This window comes from Acyrthosiphon pisum, chromosome A2, assembly GCF_005508785.2.
Source record: "Acyrthosiphon pisum isolate AL4f chromosome A2, pea_aphid_22Mar2018_4r6ur, whole genome shotgun sequence".
Lineage (NCBI taxonomy): Eukaryota > Metazoa > Arthropoda > Insecta > Hemiptera > Aphididae > Acyrthosiphon > Acyrthosiphon pisum.
Genome location: NC_042495.1, coordinates 103,082,284 through 103,109,543, shown reverse-complemented (window position 1 = coordinate 103,109,543; position 27,260 = coordinate 103,082,284). Strand labels below are relative to the sequence as shown.

Genomic DNA, 27,260 nt, shown 5'->3' with positions numbered 1-27,260 from the left:
CCATAATAAAATAATAAATCTCGATGCGATTATTGAATAAATGTTTAGTACAGTTGAACGTTCAAACGCTGAGCATAAGAGCATGAGAACCGAAAACGCGTAGTGCCGTAGACAAACGAACGAGTCGGGAGCACAGGACATAATGAATTTTATTGACAATTATAATATTATATTGTCAATTACTTATTGTTGATAATATACATATTATATATATATACAGTTTAATATAAACCTTTCATACGGTCATACGGGGTATCAGGGTATTACCCAGAAATTGGAAAACAACACCGACGCGCTACGTCTAATTATAACAAGAGCCCCTTGATAACGACGTCGGTACGTTTCATGTGTACCTAATTTTTGATAACTTATAACAGCACACAAAAACAGCTATGGTACGTTTCATGTGGTACTTCACTATTTGTAACTTTTTTTAGCACACAAAAACAAACCGGCTATATCGTACTTACGTTACAAAGCAACGTTGATATAAAAGACTATAATAACGTCCCCATAACGTTATGAAACATAAATTGCACAGTGGGCATAATACATTATTATAATATTATAGCGTTATGTAACTATAGATACTACATTATAGGTATAGGGATACAGTATTGCGGTGCACAAAACACATTTACCATTGCAAGCGTACCTGCAAAAAACTAGGTTAAGAGTTTATCGTACGAAGATAATAAAAATGATTGTCCGATTTATCTAAAAGTTCGAGTGTGGTGACTTTTGGCTTAGTGTCGTAATTGCAGACCGCCGCGGGTACGAATTCCCGTACATAACACATAATATAAAAATGTAAGCAATATATTATATTTTGTATATACTGGGTGATCTATTTAATGAAAGTCATTCATTATTTCAAAAACTAAGAACATTTTTGAAAATGATAATTTACATAATTTTAAGTTGCATTAAAAAAAAAAAAAACACTATTTATACAAAAAAATTTTTTTATTCTAATAATTTCTTTAATTTCAAATTGTTTTGACGATGACATGCATATTTAATACCTTATTTCCAAACAAAATATTTTTAGAGTACTTAAAAATCAAATTTTGAATGAGTAGTTTATGAGTTATAACTTCATAAGTGTTAAAAGCTTAGATCAACGGATTGGAGTGGTACAAGGGTACTCCGCAAAATGTCGGTTCACTATACTTCGTTCATCAGTATAGGTACTTTAAATACCTATTACTAACAAACTAATGTTTGAAATTTTATTTTTATGTATCGAAACGCTCTAAAAATTATTCTGGTTCAAAATACAAAATACAAAAAAGGTGTAAAAACTTAAAAAATATCATTTATATCCAAAAATATTGTTTTTTTAACGACCTAAAATTATGTAAAAGAAATATTTTTAAAAATGTTATTGTTTTCTGAGAATATAATGAGTATGCCTTATGTCAAATGGTTCATCCCATATATATATATATATATATATATTATACGTATACATTTAATTATTATATGTAATATGTATACCTATACTACTCATAGACCGTTTATGTATGCAATTACGTCCACTGTCAGAATAACGAGTGCTTGTCACACTATTAAAATATTATAATATTATATTTTTCCGTGAACAACGACATGCGTTATAATATAATTTTATGTTTGATGGGAAATATAGGTTATAAGTATTTACCGCATACCCGTTTACCCACTCGGGAATTCATAATACATATAATATCGGCATATATCGCCATCGCTCAACTAGTACCTATGTATAATATTATAATGTTATGTATATCGGTACATAACATTATAATGAGGACGACCATGTCGATGAAATAGTACAAAGGTATTCACATTTATATGTATATATATATATGTGTGGCATCAAAGTATGTGAAAACATAAACCCCTTTTTTAATTTGAATTTTTTTTGGCTAATTTAAAACGTAACACCTAACTCCTCCTCGTTTAAAACACGCACGCCATGAATAAATATATAGTCCAAGTATGTATGATTATATTATATATAATTACGCACGGTCGAGTTTAAATAAATATATAAAACATGTACGTGTTATAATAATGTTGTACATAACATGATGTTCGAGGATGCCGTAATTAAACGCGAAACGTTTTTAAATATTTTATTTAAAAAAATATAAACACGATACATTCGCGAGGTTAGTATGCAATAATTATACTGTGACATACACCATATTTCATTATTGTTTTATAATACGATACTTACAAAATATAGTAATATAATATAATCCATTTAACATTATAACCTGTTCATATTTTAATATATCTTAGTACCTACAATTTAAGATTAACCACCGTTTCGACCATAAGCGATATAGATGTATAAATATATATAGTACCAGTATACTGTTAGTATAATAATACAATATTCGAGGACTGTCAAGCCGTCGGAGTAAAATATCATTATAATATTATGTATTATTATTAATTACTAGTATTCGTACACAATGAGATTCACTCACAAAATATAAAATTATATATTATGTATATTCGCATCGTATTTCACGCGGATACAATACTATAACGATGATCGATTGACTTAACACGTGTACATTCTCGTCAGACTTTTAAGGGTGTACTCACGTTAGATTTATTAACACTTGTCTTGTTAATAATGCGTTGTTAGGGGCGTATTTAGGCATAGCCGCAAAGGCCCTGCAGATCCAGGCCATTATCGTCCGTTTGCTCAAAATTAAACAACTATCTATAATATATACCTACTAGCTATAAGTATATATAAATAGAAGTGACGGGGCCCGGAAATAATCAGCCCTGGGGCCCACCAAAGCTCTCGCCGGCCCTGTATATAGGTCCAATTCACCACGATCATAACTTTAATTATAAAAACTAAACTTAGTTATAAAATACTTATTTGATATTCAAATTTGTATCCTTCTATAAAAGTACCCAGAAAAATATTTTGCTTCGGAACACGGGAATAAAAACCTATGTTGTTCAAAAAAGAAAAAAAATGATAACGATAAGCAAAATAATATTTTTTTTATATATTGAATGTAGATACTTAAGTCACAATTTATGATCATCATCATAATGATATGTGATATACTAACCAAGACCAAGTTTTAATAGGTTATTGTCACGGTCAGCGATTCATCGTACCTCGTAGCAACCAATTTTATTGTTATAGTAGAAATCTGTATAGCATTTTAATAATATTATCATTGATCTATTACCTCATAACTAAAAATAATCAAACCAAGATGGATGACCTGTAACCAAGTTAATTGTTTATTTAAAAACATTTATCCACCGCTCTCGCATTACGTTTTTTCTTAGACGTCACAATGATCAGTCTACATTTCGGTGTTTTTCAAAGTAATTTCATGTCCAACTCCCATCACCCATCTCCACTACCATAAAATTTGTATTTTTAGTAGTTTACTGTTTCACCCCCAAACACTTTGAATCGAAAAGTTTTAGTCTAATAAAATCACCTACCTATAATTTTTTTTAGCTCACCACGCACGACGCGAACGGAAAGACTACACAAATAAATTGTTATAAAAATCAAATAATACTGAGAAACAAAATATTTCAAAAAACCATCGTGGCCACCTTTTTATGATCATTTAACTTCTTCGATCACAATATTAGTTTAGAGCAAGTTTTGTGTGAGTTTTGGAAAAATAAAACAATTATAACTAGGTAGTTATCTAAACGTACTTATTCTTATATTATTAAATTATTCATTAAAATACACATATTATTTACAGAACATAGGTATACAATATTATGTATACTATTATAACTGATACTAAATAATACGTATTAAGTATATTACATCGATTCACGAAGATTTTACGTATTTATTTCGACTGAGCTGAGAGAGGGCTTATAATAATAGCATTATAATATGTTTTTATACCGCTACGTATGCGATATGCATATTATATTATTATGCGCAAATAATAATAATATTAAATTCAGCTGCATATCATGACGTGCGGACGATTATAACTAACACATATATATATTATATTATAATTATTATCTATTTACTTGCGCGCCCTGCAGCTAATACAACAGCGTCGGAGTTGATTGAAATCCACAAGCGACCGTGAAAAAATAATCAGAAATCACTACCTACATCACATATTATATTATATTTTATTAATATTTATTACACCGACGACGGCGATAATTAGATATCCGTAACGTATAAAATATATTAGTAGTCGCCTAGTGTGGTGCTAAATTAATGAAGTATACGGTTGACAAATTTGTAGCACGTCAACATAATTTGTTGATGACATAAAAAATCATGATGGAGATTTAACACCCCTGTATCATTATCGTCATCGTCAGCGCGGAAATCACTCGTACAACCCCCTCCCTCTAACACCGAGTACCATATAATATATTATGGTATTTCCAATAACCTCATCGTTTTTGCGTCGTAGTTTTCGGTGAGAGTGGTTTAGACGACCGCGATTTAACCATGGTTATGACAGCGGGTCGCTTTAGTAAAAGCGACTACACTATATCCAACATAAACTATGATTATCAAAAAATAAATTGGGTTGCGGTTATCTAAATTGTATGGTTAGTAAGCGGTATACCAAAATATTGTGTTAATAAGTAAATAGTAAATATCATTATACATAAATAAATTATTATATTATGATCATAGTTTATAGGTGCCTACATAATATTGCACATACTTTAAGTTACAATCCAATCCTACTCAAATACTCAAGTACGTACTGGTGTTACGTAGTAACCTAGGCCTGCGCGGTTATAACAATTAATCGATTATACTTATAATTTTTCACGTGATAAATAAGCTCAAAATTCAAAATTGTAATACAAAGTTCTTCATAAGTTGTTGAAATGCATCTAAATCATGAACATTTGAAAATTATTTTGTAAATAAACTGTATAAAATGGACAAAAAAAAAATAACAATTTTTGTTCCTCAGTCAAAAATCTTAAATTCAATTTTAGGTCAATCTTATAAATTTTTTTTAAAGCAGTTACAAAAAAAAACCGAAATTACTAGTCAATTGATTTTCATACCTACACTAAAAATTAATTTTACATAGGGTTTTGGCGTTTACTAATAAATAATAATACATAAAAAAGAAACCAATTGAATTATTCAATGAAAATATATATTTGTGCTAAATTAATACAATATTAATTACAGTAGGTACCTATAATTATTTCAAATATTTTTATATATATACAGGAATATTTATCAAAAGTGTTACTTATACATAATAATATACCTCTAACATAAATAAATTAATAATATGTAGGTGATACAAATTATTATATTTTAAACATTTCATTTTAGTGTTTTATTTCGAAATGTTGTACATTTATTTCAAACATTTTATACATTTTATACATAATACACATTTTCGACAGAGCATCAAAATAATTAAAATAAATTATTGTTGTACATTGTACCTATACCGGGCTATACGGTAGATATATTAACTATAGTATAGTTAATATTATAGGAGCATCTACAAAGGCGCAACAGCAATTGCTCGGAACTACGCGCAGCACAATAATCGCCTGAAGAATTTTTTAGTACGTTTCCAAAATGACCGGCTCTTATAGTTTTGACCTTGTTCGTGGTTACCACCTGGTTCGTTATTGCAGCATCTGTATGCTGCAGTTTTACACAGATGACCGGCATCGCCACATTGAGTCCGGTCAGGGTCTTCAACTCTATTGGGACTAGTCGTGGCGGACGGCACTTGAATTGCCGTTTCGGGTGTCTTTGACATAATATTTGGCATGGATAAAAATACTTTGGTCAGTCGACTTTCAGTGTAATAGCTCGCACGACTCTTGGCCACGTCCAAATCATTGTCGTTGAATGAAATTGTCGAAGACATGACAAAAGATCGGCTCCTAGGGTTGACAGCGTTCGTGGTTACCCCTTGGTCTATTATTGCAACATCCGTATCCTGTAAATCCTCACCAGTGACTGGCATCGCTACATAATTGAGTTCCGGTAGGGTTGTAGACCTGGTTGGGACTGTCATGGTTTCAGGTGTCATTAACGATATATTTGGCATCGAAACGTACGGCCTAGCCGATGGACTTGCCGCGTTATAGCAGCCCTCAAGTCCTTTGTTCAAATTCATGCGATTCATTGTTATTGAAAACATTAAAGTAGGTACGAACGTTTTATTAAATTATAATTGATTCGTTACACGGACAATTACTCGAGATTAAAGACAAATAAATTATAGTTTAATATTAGCTCACCATTTCCTTAGATACGAGATTTTATATGCTTATTATGTCCGGAATACATTTTAATTCAAATTGAGCCAGTTAATTAAATACGAGAATATACAAAATAATTCAAAATATTTGGAAAATGTTATGGTGTATAGAAAATGCTAATATAAACACTCAGTCAAAATTTTATGTACCTACGGTCATTTGTTTTAGAGTTGCACTAAAAACCAAAATTAATTTTCTCGAAAACAGCTTTTGCGTAAAAGTTCCCGTTTTTCCTTAATTTTTCTTTTGTTTTTCACGTTGCTTTTGAAAACTACTGGGAAATTTTTACTTTTGACCCTCCCAAAGTACCAACTAGATACACTTTCCTATCAGAAAAGATACTGTTAAAAAAAGTCCAAGCACTTTTACTGTCCTAAAAGGTGATGAAAAACACAAAAAAAAAATGGAAAAAAATAAGAAGAAAAAAAAAAACATCATTGTAAATCAATACATTCATTGTTCCACCTCAAAATCTAAAAATCATATGATGCTTTTATAATATTTTCATCGGTTGTGTGAAAGAATAATAGGGTTTAAAAAATTGAAATCTCTATTACATCATGCATACCTTGAAACCTACTAATTAGTTGAGACAAAACTGTATCCAACGCAGAGAAAAATATTTTCACTTTAAGGTTTTCTTCAGTTGTGTTAAGTCTCTTATCTCCATTTAAATTATCATAAAAATGTTTTTTCGCATACGATTCCCTTTTTTCTACAAATTTATTGGAGATTCCCCATCTTGAACACAGCGATTTTGCATTATTAAGTACATATTATCATCGTAGCTAATTCTTGTTTCTTGAATACAATTAACTGCATTATTTAGCATTTTAGAAGCTTCTTCTAAGTTCATATCTACATTTTGTAATTTTTTAGAAATTACTCTTAATGATCGTAATATAGGTTCCCAGTTACACAAGATTAAAACAAATTCAAAATTTTCAATTTTATTTTTCAAACCAAATGCCAAGGTTCGTTCGGTTGTTTTCTTGCTGGTAAAGACCATACAAGTTAAAGCTTACATCAATGAAACGTTCTTTGGGCGAAAACACAACATCATGACGAGCCTCCCGTCTGGTTGGGCATACCTTCAAAAACTTTTTTTGAACTTTATCACCAAAATTTTGACCTAAGGCTAATAAAGCTCATCTATTGGGGCACTACTGGCAGAAAAATTTAAAAAATTTTGAACAGTTTCAAAAAAAAATTTTACTTTATTATGACACTTAGCTGCATCCGAAATAACTAGATTTAAATTGTGGCTACAGCAATGCACATACTTGGCTGATGGAACAATATTTTCTATCCTTGTTTGCACCCCCGAATGTGCTCTACTCATCACAGAAGCTCCATCAAATCCTTGGCCTCGACATTTGTTAATATTTAAACCAAGTTTTATTAAAACGTCATGGATAAGGTTTACATAATCTTGGGTCGAATCAGTAATAATTGAAAAACATTGGCATCCATTTATTTCAGCGCAAATTGTTTTAAGTAAATCGTTTGACAATATGTATAATAATAAGTTCATCGCGACGCGCGACGTTATCGTCATTCGCCGTATTGGTCAATCGATGTACCAGCATATACACGATAATAAGTATGGAAAAAAGATTACTTAACAATCGATCAAAATATATTCGCATTAATTAACCCACCAATAGGAATAAATTAAAAATAGTTTCAAACCAAAATCTAATATACTATTTATAAAAAATAAAACATGGATTCATGGTTACCATAAGAACCTATTTTATTTTATGGTACTTTGATAGTTTGATATTCATAATATCGGGCCCCCCATTTTTTTAAAGAGTTGGGGCCCTGGTGCAATGCACCGCTTGCACCGGCGGTTTATCCGGCACTGAATAGTATACTTTAGAAGTTTCAAGTACCCAAGAAAAATATTATACAATAACAACAAGATAACTAAAATAGTTATTCTAGGTTTTTTAATATGTAATTTTGTCCAAATTTGAACTTAAAATGAGTATAAAAATAAACTGTGCTTATGTATTTTTTAGATTTTTTGGAACAGAATCAAATACTACGTGGAATTTTGTTTTAAATTTTAAATCCTTAGATATAAAAGTTGAACACTTTATAAATTTCGATTATATCGATAATATTATAATCGACAATCGGTTATAATATTTAGTATTCTAGTCTGTGATTTTGGTCAAATTTTACGCTGGTGATTACAGCTGTTTTCTTTATCAGTCACCGGTTTTTGGTATCCCGCTTTTTACGAATCTAAAATGTTGATATCACGGACGTACATACGTATGTACGTCCATGGTTGATATCAAAAAGGTTACTGTCATAAACCTGTTTATATGTCAATGGTTAATATTGGATATGGTTATAATATTTACAATGTGATAAAATATTTTAACGGAATATTATATTATATCCGGTAATGCAAAAACTAAAGTTGCAACTATAACGTTAATATATTACCGTATAATTTAACCGAACTTTATTTTTACCGGAGTGTTTTACCGGCGTTGTGCAAAAGCTCTCTATTGTGAAGACGTGAAGTCACCTTAAACCGAGTTTCCACTATACCGTGCCGTGTACCTTTGAATGTAATATTCAACTTGCAGGTACTAAGTAACGTATTACCGACGTTGTGTTACCAACAGAATAAAAAAAATATATGAAATACAATACGATACGTTGAAATGGAAATCCGGCTCAATTCGGTTTGGATTGATATGTTGGGGAAAAGCTGTTCAGCGCGAATGTCGGAAAATGTTTTGCCGAGGATATCGCGTTGCAAAGTTGATGTGATCAAATCCCGGATTCTAGAGGACCTCACGTACCACTATTATACAAATAGTCGGGCATGGGAAACGACCACCACTAATAGTAAATTGATAAGATCTTTTCGGACATTTGTTCCGATGTAATTCACCGATAATTGTTGTCCGATAATACAAAATCCTACCGTAAAATAACTATTAGGTAATAAATGGTTGTAGGCTGTGTGCGTACATCGGCAATAAAATGATATCCCCCAATATCAATTTTTTTTTTTTACATTATATAGCTAATCATTGGTCAACTGGAGCTGAATGTTTTGAAACATTTTATAACGAATAATATTATACAATCACAACAAAATAACTAAAATAGTTATTCTTGGTTTTTAATATGTAATTTCGTCCAAATTTGAACTTAAAACGACTATAAAAATAAACTGTGTTAATGTATTTTTAGATTTTTTGGTAACAGAATTATCTACTTACATGGAATCTTGTTTTAAATTTTCAAATCTTAGATACAAAATTATCAAATTTTGTACATTTTTAACTACAAAATAATTATTCAAATTTAAATTTGATAAATTTTGTCAAAATTCTATCTTTAAATGGTTATAAAAAAAATTGTGCCTATTTATTTTTAATATTTTTCAACTGCTATTGTAACAATATATCAGGAGCCTTGTATTAAATGTTTACACTTTTTGACCCAACAGATATAACTATATTGATATTTATAGAAAAAAAAAACTAAAACAAATGAAAACTTATAATGTCCGTAAACAGCTCAAAAAGAGTCAAATTATTTTCAAAATTTTATCGTGTATAGAAAATGCTAATATGAACATTCAGTGAAATTTTCAAGTATCTACAGTAATTCTTATTTTTATTTCATTTTTCAAAACATTCAGCTTCAGTTGACCAATGATTAGCTATATAATGTAAAAAAAAAAAATTGTAACATGAGAAATCGAGTGAATATCAAATGTAAAAATATAAATTTGAAACGCTCATAAAAATTTAATTTGACTTGCTTGTAGACATTTATTTTTTGAAAAAAGTAGAAAAACTTATGAGAAATCTTGTATTACATTTTCAAATCTTAGATCTAAAAAGAAAATTTTTCATGAATTTCTAACTCAAAATAATTTGCAAATTTTCGTCATTTTTACGTATTTTGTCAATATTTGAACCTTAGATGCTTATAAAAAAAAATTGTGACTATGGATTTTTAATTTTTTTTCATCTGCCTTTGAAACAATATATTAAGAAGCTTCTATTAAATTTTCAAGATTTTTTTAACCAACAAACAAAATTTTATTGATATGTATAGAAAAAAAAAACTACAAATGTCCGTAAACAGCTCAAAATAAGTCAAAATATTTGGAAAATGTTATGGTGTATAGAAAATGGTAATGTAAACACTCAGTCAAAATTGTATTTACCTACGGTCATTTGTTTTAGAGTTGAACTAAAAACCAAAATCAATTTTCTCGAAAACAGCTTTTGCGTAAAAATTCCCGTTTATCCTTAATTTTTCTTTTGTTTTTCACGTTGCTTTTGAAAACTACTGGGAAATTTTTACTTTTGACCTCCCAAAGTACCAACTAGATACACTTTCCTATCAGAAAAGATACTGTTAAAAAAAGTCCAAGCACTTTTACTGTCCTAAATGGTGATGACAGACACAAAAAAAAATGGAAAAAAATAAAAAAAAAAAAAAAAAAAACACACATCATTGTAAAATCAATACATTCATCGTTTCACTCAGAATCTAAAATTAGTTTCTGAGTTATTAAAATGCATTAGTGCACACTGCATTAATTTTAATTATCCTTAAAATTATTCTTTCATTTAAAAATACAATAAATGTAATATTGAATCTGGTATATTAAATTATACTCGGACAAATTTTACGAATTATTTAGCGTTGATAAGTTAATATTAATATTACGTATTCATTTCTCTTGATGTTTGGTTTGAAGAGACTTATAATAATAATATAATATCATAAACTATAAAATCATTCCTAATCACCAGTTTGGATTTTTATTTAACAAAAAAAAAAAATCAAAATTAAGATATAATTTATAAATATAATCAAACTTTACAATTCACCAACTCTGGTTGATTTCTAACTTGATTTTACGTCTTTTGGTATGAAAAACAAACTATACTGTGCAGTGTGCAGCTATTCTCCTAGATGTGGCACGGGCCGCTGATCGGGTGTGAAATAAGGAACTTCTTTTCAAGTTAAAAGGAATAACAATATGCTCATGATCCATATTATCTTCTCATAAAATCCTACTTAAAAAACTACATATTTCTAAATTCGAGTTGGAGTTATTCGAAGTAGTGACATTCCGACATTGCTACACCTTTTCTTTACTACATAATTATTTGCTTACGATACTCCATATTATAGTTTAGTTTTTACAATAATAATACCTAATACAATAATAATGGCTTTTAATAAAGACCCAATAACTATCTCCAAATTAATTCAAAAACACCTTCATATTATTCAATGTTTGTTTAACCATTAGAACTTAGAAGAAAATTAAGTATTAATTCCTAAATCCTCATTTATAACTTTTTCTTTACGCTCCGAGGTATGTCTACCAGTCAAACTAAACAATAACACACAATTCCTATATTCCACTATATTACAAATTAATGTTTAGTGGTCAAGTGTATTCTGCAGTCAATACAAAGAATAATGATACTCCATAGGATTATAAGGTTATTTTTATCTTTAATATGGTTTACAATATTATTTAAATAATGGACCCAACTGAAATACAATGGTCTTGGCTCGACAATTGTTTAGATTCGTTCTAAACTTCACACTATGTAATGCAATATTTTTATTGTACCTATTTCTGTCGGATTATCGATTTGTGGAATATCGCATCGTATTGAGTTTTTTCTTTCCACACACGCCTATCATCAGTTTTTAGTCGCATATTTATGTATTACTTTCGTGATTTTCACACTCACGAGTTACGACCCTGCGGTGGAAATCTCACTGTCAAACAATATATTATAACAATCTAATAATCGATTGCCAATGGAAAAAAATGTTGAAAATGGAATCCTAAGCGGCCAACGCCCACCCCCTCTCACCCAGAGAGACTACACTGGGTCGTCGGAATAACCACCGCCCAAAATTATATTATAATATAAGCATGCTAAGTACACATAATATTAGTCTGCTTTGTGACACCGTCAAATGGACTAAAATCGTACGAAATTTAATAAAAGTTTATTATACAAAGTGATTAACCAAATATCCTTTAATAAAGTGCTTATATTCAAATTCTGATTTATGGAATTTTTATGTTGATTAGAAAAACATATTTTCAAATACTCAAGATTTTTCATGGTATTTAGGCAGTATAGAAGTATCCGTAACGATATAAAATTATTTCAAATTAAAACCATTCTTTTTTACAGTAAATTGTTTATTAGATGATTTTTTGAAATTTCAAAGCATCCCAATCGAAATACGAATTGAGTAGTTTTTGAGGTATTAAACTTTATAATATAGGTACTAAGCTGGAGTATAGTCCTTATAGCAAGGTTTATCAAGTTTAAAATAGATGTAATATATTTTAGCTTAGTACTTAGTATGATATTTTTTACAAATTATAAAATTAATTAATTATAATTTTATAATTTGGACTACGGAATCTGCTCTTTGTGCCGAGTAATACAAAAACAAAAATGTCAATATTAAATCCAAGAGATATAACTATATGCTAACTACAGTATAATCAAAAGAGGTCGATGGTCGTGGTATACTTAAGCAATTCAAATAATATCGATCAGAAAAATAATAATTGTCACGGAATAATATTATATATATTTTTGAATTCTTACCTGCGACTTGACGGCCGCCAGGTGCATTTGCGCGGTGCGAAATTCAAATCTCTTGATGCTGATGTCCTCTTGAAGTTCGTTCGCCTTGCTGAACATCGATTGTTCCAGGCTCCTGTTGGAGAAACAGACAAATAAAAACGTCAAACAATAATAATTTATAATTGCCAAATATAAATATGTAATGCGCGCGAGTGTGATATTTTACTCGTTAATTCATTAGTCGCATAGATCTATCTCTAACTCAGTTATAAGACCGGAAAAACAAATCGTTATTCATCCGTCCTCGTATTATAAAATCTCGAAACTTATTTTGTCGTGCTCGCCCGCGCCGACCGGGAACAATTGGATGGCACGCGGGCAGTACAAGTTAAAATCACTATAATCATCAGGAAAAGTCAGTAAAGGCTTTTTCGTTTTTTCGTAGGTAGTTTAAAATTCGAAATTTAAAAATGCCAACAGTGAAAACTACGAGAAACATGTTTGAGTAACAAAACGTTTCCAATTACCCGCACACCGTGTTCCGAGATTCGTCATAATAGGCGACAGGTACCTACTAATAATTATATTAAAATAATTTTTGATAATTATTAATTATTATCATTACGTCCACGATAGCCATGCCATGATAATATCATATTTATACTATAGACGGGCACTGTATAATATTATTATTGTATTATCGTAACGACCGGCGAGCGCGATTAACGGAAATCGGAGGAAACGGAACATATAATATTAAACGGTCGATTAATCCCGTCGTGTCGATGAGCCCCATCATAAACGAGATTACTATCGACAAGAGAAAATATTACACCCCCACCGCAGAGGCCATGTATTATATATACATGCATACGGACACGTGTACTGCAAAGTACTTATCTCTGTGGAGTCATTTTCTCCGTAAATATATGTGTCGTTAACACAACACATTTGCTCGCTACTTTTAATCACTCATCTGTGTAATTGAAACGCGATAACATTATCACTAATTAACTAGCTAGGCGTTGTGGGCGCGATGTAAGATTATCACTAATTAAATATCTGGGTGTGGGTGCTATCTATGTATGCTACCCATGTACGGTTTTCAAGCATCAAAAACATCGGAAAAATATACCACAGCGTTCGGGTGAAAAAAAATAAGAATAACAACAATGACGACGAAATGGGTAAACAAATGTGTAATTTTTGTTTTCAATAACGTTGCGTGTTTTAATGACTTTAAACTACATAATATAGGGACGATATAATAATATTTATTTTCAACATCACATAAATTGGCCAAGAAACATACTAAATAGGTAGCGATCAAATAATCATCCTGTAAGGTAATACAGGATGATTCTCTCAACATTTAACATTATAATATTTGATTAAAAAAGAGCGTACCTACTAACGTTTTTAAAAACATTTTTTTATACAATTTAAATTAATTATAAAATAACATTTTTAACTGTGTTTAATTTTTTTTTTATTTGAAAATTAACGCATATATTTAGTTTCATATCTTGAAACAGAATATTTTTATAAGAGTTATGATAACTTATGATGTATAAAATTGAATTTATTTTATATTTAGAGTTCAATCTGCTCATAAAAACTTAAAATACTTTTAAGTTATAAAATAAAAGTACATAATATATTACTATAGTATTAAAGTTATAATTTATAAATAATTGATTGGTATAAATTCAATTTTTGTGTATCAAAATTACCACAAAATATTCTGCTTCAGAGTATGAAATACTTTTATTCGTAACTTTAAAAAAAGTAAAGCTTAAAAAATGAATACGATACGTTATTATTCAATAAATTTAAATTAAGAAAAAAAATATTTTCAATAACTTACTGTATACTGTTAAATAAATCACCCTGTATATGTATATTACTCCAATAGAAGTAGACTCGTTCACAGTGTTAAACCTTTGGAGGGGATGGGATTGGGCTTGATTGGTGGTGAGTGGTGGGTGTTGGAAGGCAGACGTCGCATAATTTTACACTACATTAATTTTTGGTTATTGTTATAATATATAATATCTACTGTGAAACTTTAATTTAACTCGCACCGAAACAATAATAACCTATAGGCGCATACTATTATTATTATTAGCCTTAGTAACTTTGAACTCAATAAACCGTTGTTCGTGCACTATATAAATTTGAATTTAAATTTGTGGAACTTTGATTATTTATAGAATAGGTACCTATATTGAATAGTCAAATAATTATTATGTTGTCCTGAATATTATATAGGTATGTATTTGAAATAGAAAAATTACTTGTAACACGGAACCGGAAAAATTATCCCCGACGTTTTATGTTTATGTCGTAGTTATTGTAATTAAGTTCTATAGCATTATTATTACTATAATTTAATATAGTATAAACTATAAAGTACCTAGGTACGTATTTTATTTAAGCTCTGTTGGTAAAATGATTAAAACTTACTATTACGGGAATGTATTTATTTTTTGTTGTTTCGTTAATACTTAAAAGTATAGACTTTGTAAGTAACGTATTATAAATAAAAAAAAATTCAAATTCAAACAATATTCATGTAATACAAAACCACCATAACATAGCATTACACAGGGGGTACGTAAACATAAAAGATATTTATAATTTTAATAGTTTTTTTTTCAAATATTTGTATTTTTTGTCCTATTATTATTTTTCTGAAACTAACTTACTGTACATAGTAAAATTAATATTGTCAAATGAAAATGTTTACCCTATCGTTGGTTTTAATAATGTCTTAAATTTGTCGAAATATTTTCAACGGTCATTAATTAATTGGTATCCACTTAACAATTATTGTTATTTGATTTATTTTACACCGTATGTTGAGTTTAAACCAAACAACTTCATGAATCTATACTTAGTAAATTAAAATTTCAAGCAAATATAAACAATGAAAAATATACCTATCAGTTATGATGGAATAGACGTTATGGTGGCGCCATTTCAATTTTCTATAAGAGGTGCCAAAGGTCAAACGGTCAAATTCGTTTCCTTTACTAGTACTTACACATATTATGAAGTTTGTTTGATTTATCATAAAATAAAAAAATATTGTGAATATTAACTTTGTACTATCATTAAAAAATAAATATACTTTAAACTTAGAAGTTCTATAGAACCGGTATAGTTGTAAGTTTTAGTTAATTTAGATTGTTGAATCAATTGAAAAATTAATTCGTTATAGGTATTATGTCAAAAATAACAGTTAATATAACTCATTAATTAATTGATGGTTTTAAATATTTAATTAATTTCAAAAAGGTGGGTAAGTGGATGTCGCTCTGCTGTACAGTAGATCACAAGTGGGTCACTGTATAATGGATGGTATTAAATTTGAATTCAATGATATAATATCATTGTATAAGAAAAACGATTCTGAACGGAGACGGTATGTCAGTCTAGGTATAAGACATAATATTATAAAGTCTATGATATTAAAAAAAAATTGACCTATAATAAATTCCAAATTAATCATATTACAAGATCTATTAGGTACTTATAACGCGTTATACATCAACAACAAATCGTGATACTATCATAGATATATAATAGTATACATTAGAAGTTTCAAGTATACCCAAGAAGAATATTATACAATCACAACAGAATAACTAAAATAGTTATTCTTGGTTTTTAATATGTAATTTCGTCCAAATTTGAACTTAAAATGACTATAAAAATAAACTGTGTTAATGTATTTTTAGATTTTTTGGTAATAGAATTATCTACTTACGTGGAATCTTGTTTTAAATTTTCAAATCTTAGATACAACATTTTAAAATTTTGTACATTATTAACTACAAAATAATTATTCAAATTTAAATTTGATAAATTTTGTCAAAATTCGATCTTTAAATGGTTATAAAAAAAATTGTGCTTATTTATTTTTAATATTTTTCAACTGCTATTGTAACAATATATCAGGAGCCTTGTATTAAATTTTCAAGTATTTTTACTCAACAAATAATGTTTTATTGACATTCATAGAAATAAAAACTAATTAAATTGGAAACTGAAATTGTCCGTTAACAGCTCAAAACAAATCAAAATATTTTGAAAATTTTATCTTGAATAGAAAATGGAAATATAAACAACCAGTGAAAATTTCATGTATCTACAGTCATTCGTTTCAAAGTTACAGCAAAAACCAAAATCAATTTTCTCGTAAAAATTCCCGTTTTTCCTTAATTTTTTTTTTTGTTTTTCACGGCGCTTTTGAAAACTATTGGAAAATTTTTACTTTTGACCCCCCAAAGTACCAACTAGATGCATTTTCCTATCAGAAAAGGTACTGTTGAAGAAAATCCAAGCACTTTTACTGTCCTAAAAGGTGATGACAGACACAAAAAAAAATTAAAAAATTAAATTAAAAAAAAAAACACATCATTTAAAATCGTTCCACTCAGAATCTATAATGAATGGCATTATAATAAAATTGTGATCAATTTTTGATATTTGTTGAAACTTAGAGATAATTTAATCACAAAGGTCTGCTGCAGGTTATTTATTATATAATACTATATTTAAGTTAATAATATAGCTTTTCATTATAAATTGTTCGTCATAAATTTCAATATAATATGACTTAATTTATCATTATCGATAGTGGAAAATGTTTAACATAATCGAAATTAATTTGATTTAGTGCATATATTCATGTTTCACTCGTGTATTTATTTGACAATGACAATTGGTTTGTTATTACATATTTATTTATTGTCTACCATACTATTTTACACAACGTTGTCTGGTGTAAGCTTAACATTGCAATTTAATAAGTTTCTTACAAATTGTTATTTATTTAGATTTTTAATTGTACTAAATAGCGCTTTAATAGAATTGAAAAATAAATCTCGAAATTCAAATGTACCGAATTTAGCAGGAGCAATATAATTATTTTTTAATGTAATTGAATTATATTTTTCATAATTTATTTTACTTCTATTGTCATATTTTGTAATTTAAAAAAAATTAATTCATCTTATAGAGCCTTACCAAATAATTAAAAAAAACATTTACTAAAAAAATATTATACTGCTGTTTAAGATATTTAATTATTTCATATACACGCGTATTGAAAATACATTTAATATATATTTAAAATGTTTCAAATATCAGCTTTGCATATAATATCATAACGACGAAGTTAAAACTATTAATTAATAAAACATTAATGATTAGAAAAAAAGTGGTCAGAAGTGTAGAACGTCACAGCCATATTAGATTAAGATTCTCTAATATCTATTGGGGAAAAGCCTTCTGGCTTTTTATACAATTGTTCATAAGATTTACAAGGTAGTATAGCATTAGTTTTAATACAATCTTTATTCAAACTCTAAGCGATAAACTGTTATTGAGAAATTAAAAAAAAAAAACAATGTTCTTGAAAATAATTTGTTGGGTGCCTTCTATGCAACATATAATGTAGAATAAATATCCAGTTACCTACTCAGGTTCAATATAAAATTAATAGAAATTATAATAAACATATATTTCAATAAAATAAAAAAACTGAAAAAGTTTAAGAAATATATTTTACCAAACCGATTATTAATTATAATATATTTTGAATTTCACTTCATACACAATCAGAAAGTCTATTAACTATTTATATTTTGAGGCCAATTAAAATATATAGTCATTTAGTTTGCGCGTATTCTGCTTAAACAGAAACAATATTGTATTCTTCGTTAGCAAAAGTTAAATCTATAAATGACAATAATTCTGAAGTAAAACATATCATGTAATTTTATGGTAGATCAGCATTTAGCTCACTGCATTATTTGAAGACAACGTAGAATTCCGTTGTTTAAGAACCGAATTTGTATATTAAAAGAGATATAGAGATCAAAGTAAATGGTAGTATAATACTCTGAAATTAATTTAAATACATTAAAATACTGTTATATTTAATCGTATGTATCTACCTAATGAAAACAATAGATTTAACACTTTTATATTTCACATGAATTATTATTATTTTCAAAAGCAGACTTCGTGTATTGTACAGTGTAAGAACTCGTTGAGTGTCCAATACCTATGACATTAAACCGTCACAAGAGGACAACAACAAAACCAAATTGGCTACAATATCATACACATATAGATACTACTGTTTTCGTGAAATACAAATCGTAACAATAATTGAACCCAAAATGACACAATATTGTTATTGTAAAAAATATAATCGTTAAAAATCATAAGAAGTATCATCTACCTAGATAAGTAGATATCTACCTAATGTCATTCAGAAGTATAAGTAAGAGTAGTTTAAATTGTTTAAATAACAGTAATGTTTTTTGTTAATTTATGCACTACTGTAGTATTTTTACAATAAATATAATATAGGCATATAAAAAAAAAATTGATTGAAAAAACAAACGTACGTTAGTACTATAAAAAAATGTATACATTGTTTTATACATTTGAAAATCATATTTGCTGTAATTATCGTATTTTATTGAACATGAAGAACTTTTTCTATACCAATGACAAAATCTCTCTACACTAATTTTGATTTGAATAGTTCAAAACTACGACAAAAACACAATTTTAATGTTTCCTGTTTGTTGATATATTATTTTTAAATACGTTAACTGTTAAAAAAAAAATCAAATACCTCACCTAATCTTATTTTATTTTTACAATCTGTTATTCTCGTTAAAAAAATAAATATCTAATATGAAAAAATTTAAGAAAAATTTTAAACAACATTTATGTATATGTATTTTGTAGTTTAAGTCTGTCATAGAAACAACATTGCGATTTACGGATTTCAACTACATTCAACAGAATCGAATATAAATTCAAAGACAGTTTAATAATATGGAAGTTTTTGTAGAAATATTATTGATCACTTAACAACAGTTTAAATTGTATTAAATGAATACAGTTATTTCGACAGATACGATTCGTTCCAATAATACACAGATGTAACAAAAATTCAAACGAACGACAACTATCTATTGACTGTTGATATTTATTAAAATATAGGGACCTGTGATTTGTCTATTCAAACGAGAAATTATTACAAATACTAATTATTATGTTGGTATTTAATTATTATTATTCCATTAATATGCAGCAATAAGTGTTATAGACAAAAATCTGGTAACAATTTTTCATTCTGTTATACACCTAGATACTAATAATAATATTAGTCAAATGCGAAACAATTTTAATGTCAAATAATATTTTTAACGCGTCAACGTATTATTTTACCGGAATCATTATCAGGGGATGCAGGCTCGATATGATTATAATATAATGCATTATTATTTATATTATTTATTAGGTATTAAAACCGTCGATTTTGCGTCACGCTATTTAGACCTTACCGCGCGACCAAGTAGATCGAAAGAGCGAGCGGATCTTGATAGAAACAACGAATGAAACGATATAATATAATATTATGATTTATGGGATATTTGTACGAATTCGGTTCGTTTGATTTACGCACCCACTGCCGTGCTGCCTATATACTACATACGCGCGCGTGCAAAGATCGATTAATAAACGCTGCACGGGACTGATTGACCGGAATAATATGATGTATATCGCGACGTGGTTGAAGGTGTTCGATTTCGATTAATTATCGTCCGCAAAACGAATTGCATTCGTTTAATAAAAATCGCAAACGATTAAACCGGATATAGGAGGTGTCTAAATCGCCCTCGTTGTATCTCTTTCTCTCTCTCTCTCTCTCTCTCTCTCTCTCTATCTCTCTTTGTAGTAGTCTCTGCACGTATTTTTATATAATATATAATATTATTTGTAATAATAATAAAATCGCATTGTCCAACACGAATGATAAATGAAGATACATATCCGTCAGTGGGAGAGAGAGGGGGTGAGATAGAGGGAATAAAGAGAGAGAGAGTGAGAGTGAGAAGGGATTGGAGGAAGGGAAAAAATGAAACAATAGGGTTTGCAGCTTGGTTTTTTGTTCGCAGTGCTGTTTACGAAAAAAAAAAAAATGTTACAAAAAGATAACGACTTTTCTATGGAATATAAATAATCATAACAATATAATACAATATAATATAATGACTAAATAGAAAAAAATTAAAATTAAATCGTAGCGTCGATTTTTTTTTTCGGTCGAATCGCGCGCGCAGAGACGACGACGATAAATTTTTAATATTCGGGTTGGCGTTGGTTGAGCGAGCTCGGTGTAGGAAACGATGCTTTTTCGTATCCGTTTGTTGCAGTTTCCGTACGATAAAACGCGTCCCGCGTGTGATGTATCCGGAAGATCGTCGTCGTCTGATAATATGTCGTTTCTCGCTGCTTAGTCTGACGTCGACCGAGAACGAACTAATAACCATAATAATAATATGAACATGACGTATTTTTACAGAATTCCAGTTCAGTTGTCGAGTAGAGTATAGTAATAATTAATATATAATATAAATACAACAACAAAATAATAATATTAAATTATATGTTACACCTATATTATTATCGGCCAGAATTGTAACGGCAATTTTTGCGGCGATATTATAAGTATTATACCTGATATATAAATATCGTTCGGTATTGGAGCGAACCTCATTGGAATTTTCACACCGTTTTCATATTGTTGCACTACATATCTTACACATCCACTGACCCTTCACAACACACCCTAGTTCGATTTTTGACAAAAATTAACCTCGTCACGTAATCGACAAAATGGATTAGTCATAGCTATGTTTATGTTATGCCAATTTATAATATGTAGGTCGGTAGATGGAATTATTATTCGATTATCTCGCGGAAGAAATAAATCGGATCAAAGAGCTTAAGTGCTTAACATTATTATTGCAATTCGATTCGGCGACAACTGCAATATCGCCTGCGTTGGAATAAAAAATCCGTTCTAAATGCGATAGTGACGAAACTATAAAAAATATTTAATTAGGGATTTCGCGCCTACACGGCTTGTCTATATATTTATGCAATTAAACTGAACGCTAAACTTGTCACTAAAAGTCGAAACTGTGTACTTATAATATGTTTGCCGTAGCGTCAGAGTGCAGTAGTTGTAAACGGGCAACAGTTATACCTAATAACTATACGTGTTTATATTTTTTATAATATTTGCATACCACCAGAGTGAACTTAATCGAAATAGCAACTAAAAAAATGGTATTTTTCGTGTTACACAATATAAATTATTTTTCACGTTCAAAGTTATACGTTTTGGACAATGCGCTTGTATATATATTTTTATAAAATAAGTGATAATATGGTGTCCGAATCCTATGATATGTGATTGAACGTGAAATCTTTTTTGTATTATTTTAAATCACGCAAAGCCACGTATCTGCACTAAGTCGTGTGGCGAAAGAGATAATCCAGAGGCGACCGCTTCCGAATATTTCAATGGGTGGTGGGTGGCCAGTTGGTGATAATTTAGACTTTAGTATTAACTATAGTGTTTTAGTAATAAATACTACTAAGTAAAGGATTGGTAATTACCATTTATATGACAGCGAATGCCTTTATTGGATTATTGATGCTGCAGAGCGGGTGTAATATTGTATTAGGCTCTGAAAAATGTCAAGTTCGGCATACCACTGTCTGCAGCACTAGTGTAGAGACTAGAGTTGATAGGATTACATATACATGTCTAACGAGTATGATCGCCTATAGCGTTAAAATCGATATTCTTGAAATAGTTAGTTTATTTTAACTACCTACTTCACTAATTTTCTCTTAGTGGGAATTAAAGCGACCTTTCATTACCTATCTCAGTAAATAGTAAATACTCAGAATAGTAACGATTAGATAAGTGAACACTAACATATTATACGGCAATAATTGGCACTTTTAAGTGTACCATAATTATCTACTACGCGTTTGTATATACATTATGCATGGACAGATCCGATTAACAAATTATTTCAGTGTTACTTTGTTTTTGTGGAATGTGAGGAATTTATGAAATATAAACACAGAACAGTCAAACAAAAGTAAAAAAAAATAAATAAAACATAATTTCATTTCTAGAGTTGAAATTGCGCATAATATAATATTAAATGTTGTATATTAAATTTATTACGAATTTTATATATGTTTCAGTGTACCCTGCTTATACGTTATTTTGGTTTTAATCGATTTTCAAACATGAATTCAAGCGAGTTCACTCGGGACCCCGAGTTTAAACGTCTACCATCAATTAAATTAGTACACAGCAATATACTTTATAAAATTTAAGTAATTTAAGAGGTCCCCGCCAAAGATTAGGAGATTGCGTGGGATGTACGTTTGAGCACGGCCAATCTGTTTGTATGTATACCTACACCATATATTATTTAAACTTTAATTGCTTCTAAAAACAAAAGGCGTAGGATGGAATTGAAATGTCTGAAGCTCAGCGAAATTGAATTAGTGTAATGAATTTGTAATGAACATATTTAAAAATTTAGTGCTAGGAAAACATTTTTTAGCTTTAGTAAACTATCTTGTTTTTTATGGTCGTACTTCTCAATAACTACTATCATCGTTTGTTGGTACGTTTTATATACAGAGTGTGAAAACATTTTAAGCTAGGTGGGAAAATTATTGGTATAGGTAAATAGAGGCGATATGTATACTAAAAAAATGAAAAATGTAATATTTTAATAAAAGTAAATACGAATTTATCGATTTTAGTCTTTTTTTCTGACTCAAGTCGGTTATATCTCACCTTTCATGCGACAGGTGATAAAATAAATGATTTTTTGTGGTTTTTTTTATCTATTTTATAAATCAGGCGGCGCAAAAAAAATTCAAGTTTTGGTAACATAGACTTTTTCACGGAATTGCTTTATTGCTAGAATAAAGCTGCAACAACAACATTGATACGTTCGAAAATGTATACACTTGATAAATATTACTGATGTTTATTTGTATTACGAGTTTAATAGGATGTTACAATTGTAACAGGATTTATAGTAAGTTCTTAAAAAAGTACATAACTTTAATTTGTGTAACGTGAAACGTTGTTGGAAGCAGTGTATATAATAATCAAATATTGTGCGTGTGACTCGAGAAGTGTACGAATTGCATTAGAGTTCTAGTTTAACTTTCAAACCCAATAGTCCAGCTGTTAAAAAAAGTTTGGCTCAAGTTAGAGTTTGTGTCTAAGACACTGATGACAACATTTTCGCCCCGTTGTAATGTTACATGGCAGCTGGAGTTTCGTATTGTATAATTTACATTATTTAGTGAGTTAAAATAATATTATGTCACTTGAAGTGCTGCCTCTTAAAGTTAGGAAATGTTCAAGTATTTATGAGTGTGAGCTCGCTGTAAGAGCGTTTATTAATTTATAAATACTATATGTATTTGATGATAGTAATGCACGGCCCGAATTTTTTTTTAATCATAAATTGTGTTTTCACTCGGTATAGTAAATTGTCAGTAGGTACCCATACTTGTGACTGTAAAATTATTATTCACCGGTTTTTTAATTTCACCACCTCCAACCTATAATATTATGTAGTTCTATATCAGTATCATAAACCTTTGTTGTAAGCGCTTAAAAGTTTCCACCGAATCTTGTATCTGTTTCATCTGAGACTCGAGGTCCATCAATTCCGCTCTTATAGTGTCATAACCTGCTCGCACGTCCAAGCTGGCCAGTCTGTCGACAATCAGTTCGTTTTTTAACGCCAGCTGTGCTATAGCCTCCTAAAATTTTTTAAAAAAACACATGACAATAAAACCTTGATAAACCCGCAGTTCCATATTAATAAAGACGACGGTCGACTTACCGTGACCCCTGGTTCCAAGATCATTCCCTCGGTGTCCGCCGGAGCTTGTGGCGGACAATAGCTTCGGGTTCGCTGCGACGGGTGCGGCGTGGTGGGCAGTGGTGTGAGGGACCGGGCGAACGCGACCAAATCCGAACCCGGTGTCAGTTGTCGACATTGGGATCCCAGAGCATTGTATCTCTTCGACTGATCGCTGGACTGTGCACAACAACATATCGATATGAATTAATAAATAATCACTGGGCGGTCGGGTGTTAGTTTAGGGTAGATTATATTATGACTATGGAAGGTTGGTATTACGTATATTATTCTTAGGTACCTTGTTGTATATGACGTCAGATCCTTGGAGAACCGCATCCGACAGGGACATACACAAGTCCGAGTAAACGTCTTCTAATTCCTACATATATGGGTAAAAACGGAATTAGGAATCGTGTGGCTATATTAAATTATTATATTACGGTCATACGTTGTCCGAGATATATAAAAATATAGATAAACTATAACATATTAAATGGTGGTATAGTCAGAACCGACCGTTACCTGTAAGAGTTGTGGTAGTACATATTGGTTGTACTGGTCGACCATCCCGTTGGTGGCATGGAGTTGAGTGACGTAGGCATTGTGGGCGTCGAGGTACGAAGATAGGGATGCTGAGCTGTTTGGAGATGACAGCTGGGCAAGGAAAGAACGTTTGTAATCTTCTCTGCACTGTGGATCAACAATCATAATACGATATAGTGTTGTACGTGTATAGTAATGATATTTTTGTTTGGGGAGTTAAAAACAAAAGCTGATTTTTAATGATTTTTTCAAGGTGGGTGCAACTGAAACAACCACACCCCCACCTTGGAATTTTGGAACCAATTTTTAAAAATAAAATAAAAGTCTTATTCGTTTAAGTTGGGGCGTTTTTACATCACGCGAGTTTCCTTGCGTTATGATATAGGTGTTATCGATTTTTCAATTTATAAACTTAAGAACCCACTCCCATATTTTTTTATATTTAACATAATATGCAAAAGAAAATAATTGTGATATTTTGTCCGAAATAAATTTGTTTACTTTCAATATATAAGTAGTTTTAAAAAATATTTATTTAAATCTGTACCATACTATATCGAGGTTGACGTCATTAGTAAGTATTTCACAACTTGAAACAATAATTGTTATTTTTACGCGAATCAAAAGCAAACATAACAGAGTAAAGAGGCACTTGGAGGTGCTTTAAATTATTAGTAAAATAATTGTAATATTGATTTTAAATAAACATTTTTAATACTATTATAGTTCAAAAATTTACCTTTGATAGTTTATCCTCAGACTTTTGCAAGATCAATTCCAACGAGTCTCTTTGGCTGAATACTTTACGTGATTGTACTTTTCGATAGAATGACCTATCTAAAAGCGGCCTAGAAATTTGTCGACCGAGTACACTAGCTACGTCACTGATTGACTTCGAGTCCGTTTCCACCTCTTGCAGGAACGTTTCCCACGTGTAGAATAATTGGCTAGGGAATGAGGGCCTGAGAATAATAAAAAGACGGTATTAAAACTAATACTAATTTTCCTTAAATTAAGAAGGAATGTTTCTCCTTTTTATCCGACTGAAGAATAAAAATAGGGCGTTTCATATTTCACGGGAATCGGGATGCCTGTAGTAGTTTTTTTCAGGCGTGTAAAAATATTAAATTACTCGTTTCTCAAGAGTGAAACGAGAAACCGTAAACGCGTTTTCTGCGTTTTAACTATAGGTTATTTCCAGCCAGTAACCCGACTTTTACACCCCCGCTCTTGACAAAAAGAAAATCCTCTTCCCCGTCCGATACTCTCTTAAAGTCTATTTGCTTTTCGTTCCACGACCTTTGTAATAGGTGTAGGTGCATAATAATACTGTATATATATATGGGGCATACCTGTCCTTCCTGAGATCGGTGTTTTTCTTTCGGAAATTCGTGACTAGCAGTTGCAGCTCGGCTGCGTGTTGTTCGTACATTTGGGACAACTCTTGCGTGAAATCGGACACTGTAACAAAAAAAAAAAAAAAAAGTAGTAAGAATAAGAATTAAATACGCGGGTAATATTAAAATGTTTTTATTATTATTATTATTAAGACGATAACGATTTGATATATCGGCCAACAGTTCAAACAACAACTGTTTTCCATTGCCAGGACGAAAAACAACGGCAATTATAAATAATACTATAACATTATACCAATAAGCGCGTCATCTTTGCCTTGAAGAAAACGTTAACTACTGTCTCGTATATTTATATTATTATTATTATCATGGCGTGGCGCAATACGTATTTCCTGCCGGAAGATATTTGGGGCCACAAGACACGCGAGGACTGTTGGATGATAATACACGGGTTGGTGAAAAACGTTTCCGGACTGATCAAGGAGTTCGGACACGACGCGGATCTCGTGAACCCGTTACTCCGGGAAGCCGGAAAAGACGTATCTTACTGGTTCGAAAAAAATGGACTAGGCGAAATTAACGTGAGCACGGCAACAAGTGAACAATAATTATGTAATAATAATATGTTTTCAAAAACAACGACA

General features: G+C 30.1%; 1 protein-coding gene across 15 annotated transcripts in view; it reads right to left on the bottom strand.

Annotated features, from left to right (window-relative positions):
* Positions 1-27,260, bottom strand: part of LOC100163038 — a 312,933-nt gene that overhangs the window by 135,128 nt on the left and 150,545 nt on the right. For all 15 annotated transcript variants that reach the window (XM_029489305.1, XM_029489306.1, XM_029489308.1 and 12 more), the window contains 7 exons: positions 26,611-26,719; positions 25,998-26,220; positions 25,238-25,405; positions 25,014-25,094; positions 24,695-24,892; positions 24,445-24,611; positions 12,936-13,047 (listed from right to left, as the gene is read on the bottom strand). In XM_029489305.1, coding sequence (XP_029345165.1) covers positions 12,936-13,047; positions 24,445-24,611; positions 24,695-24,892; positions 25,014-25,094; positions 25,238-25,405; positions 25,998-26,220; positions 26,611-26,719 — 1,058 coding nt within the window. The remainder of the gene's footprint in view (positions 1-12,935; positions 13,048-24,444; positions 24,612-24,694; positions 24,893-25,013; positions 25,095-25,237; positions 25,406-25,997; positions 26,221-26,610; positions 26,720-27,260) is intronic.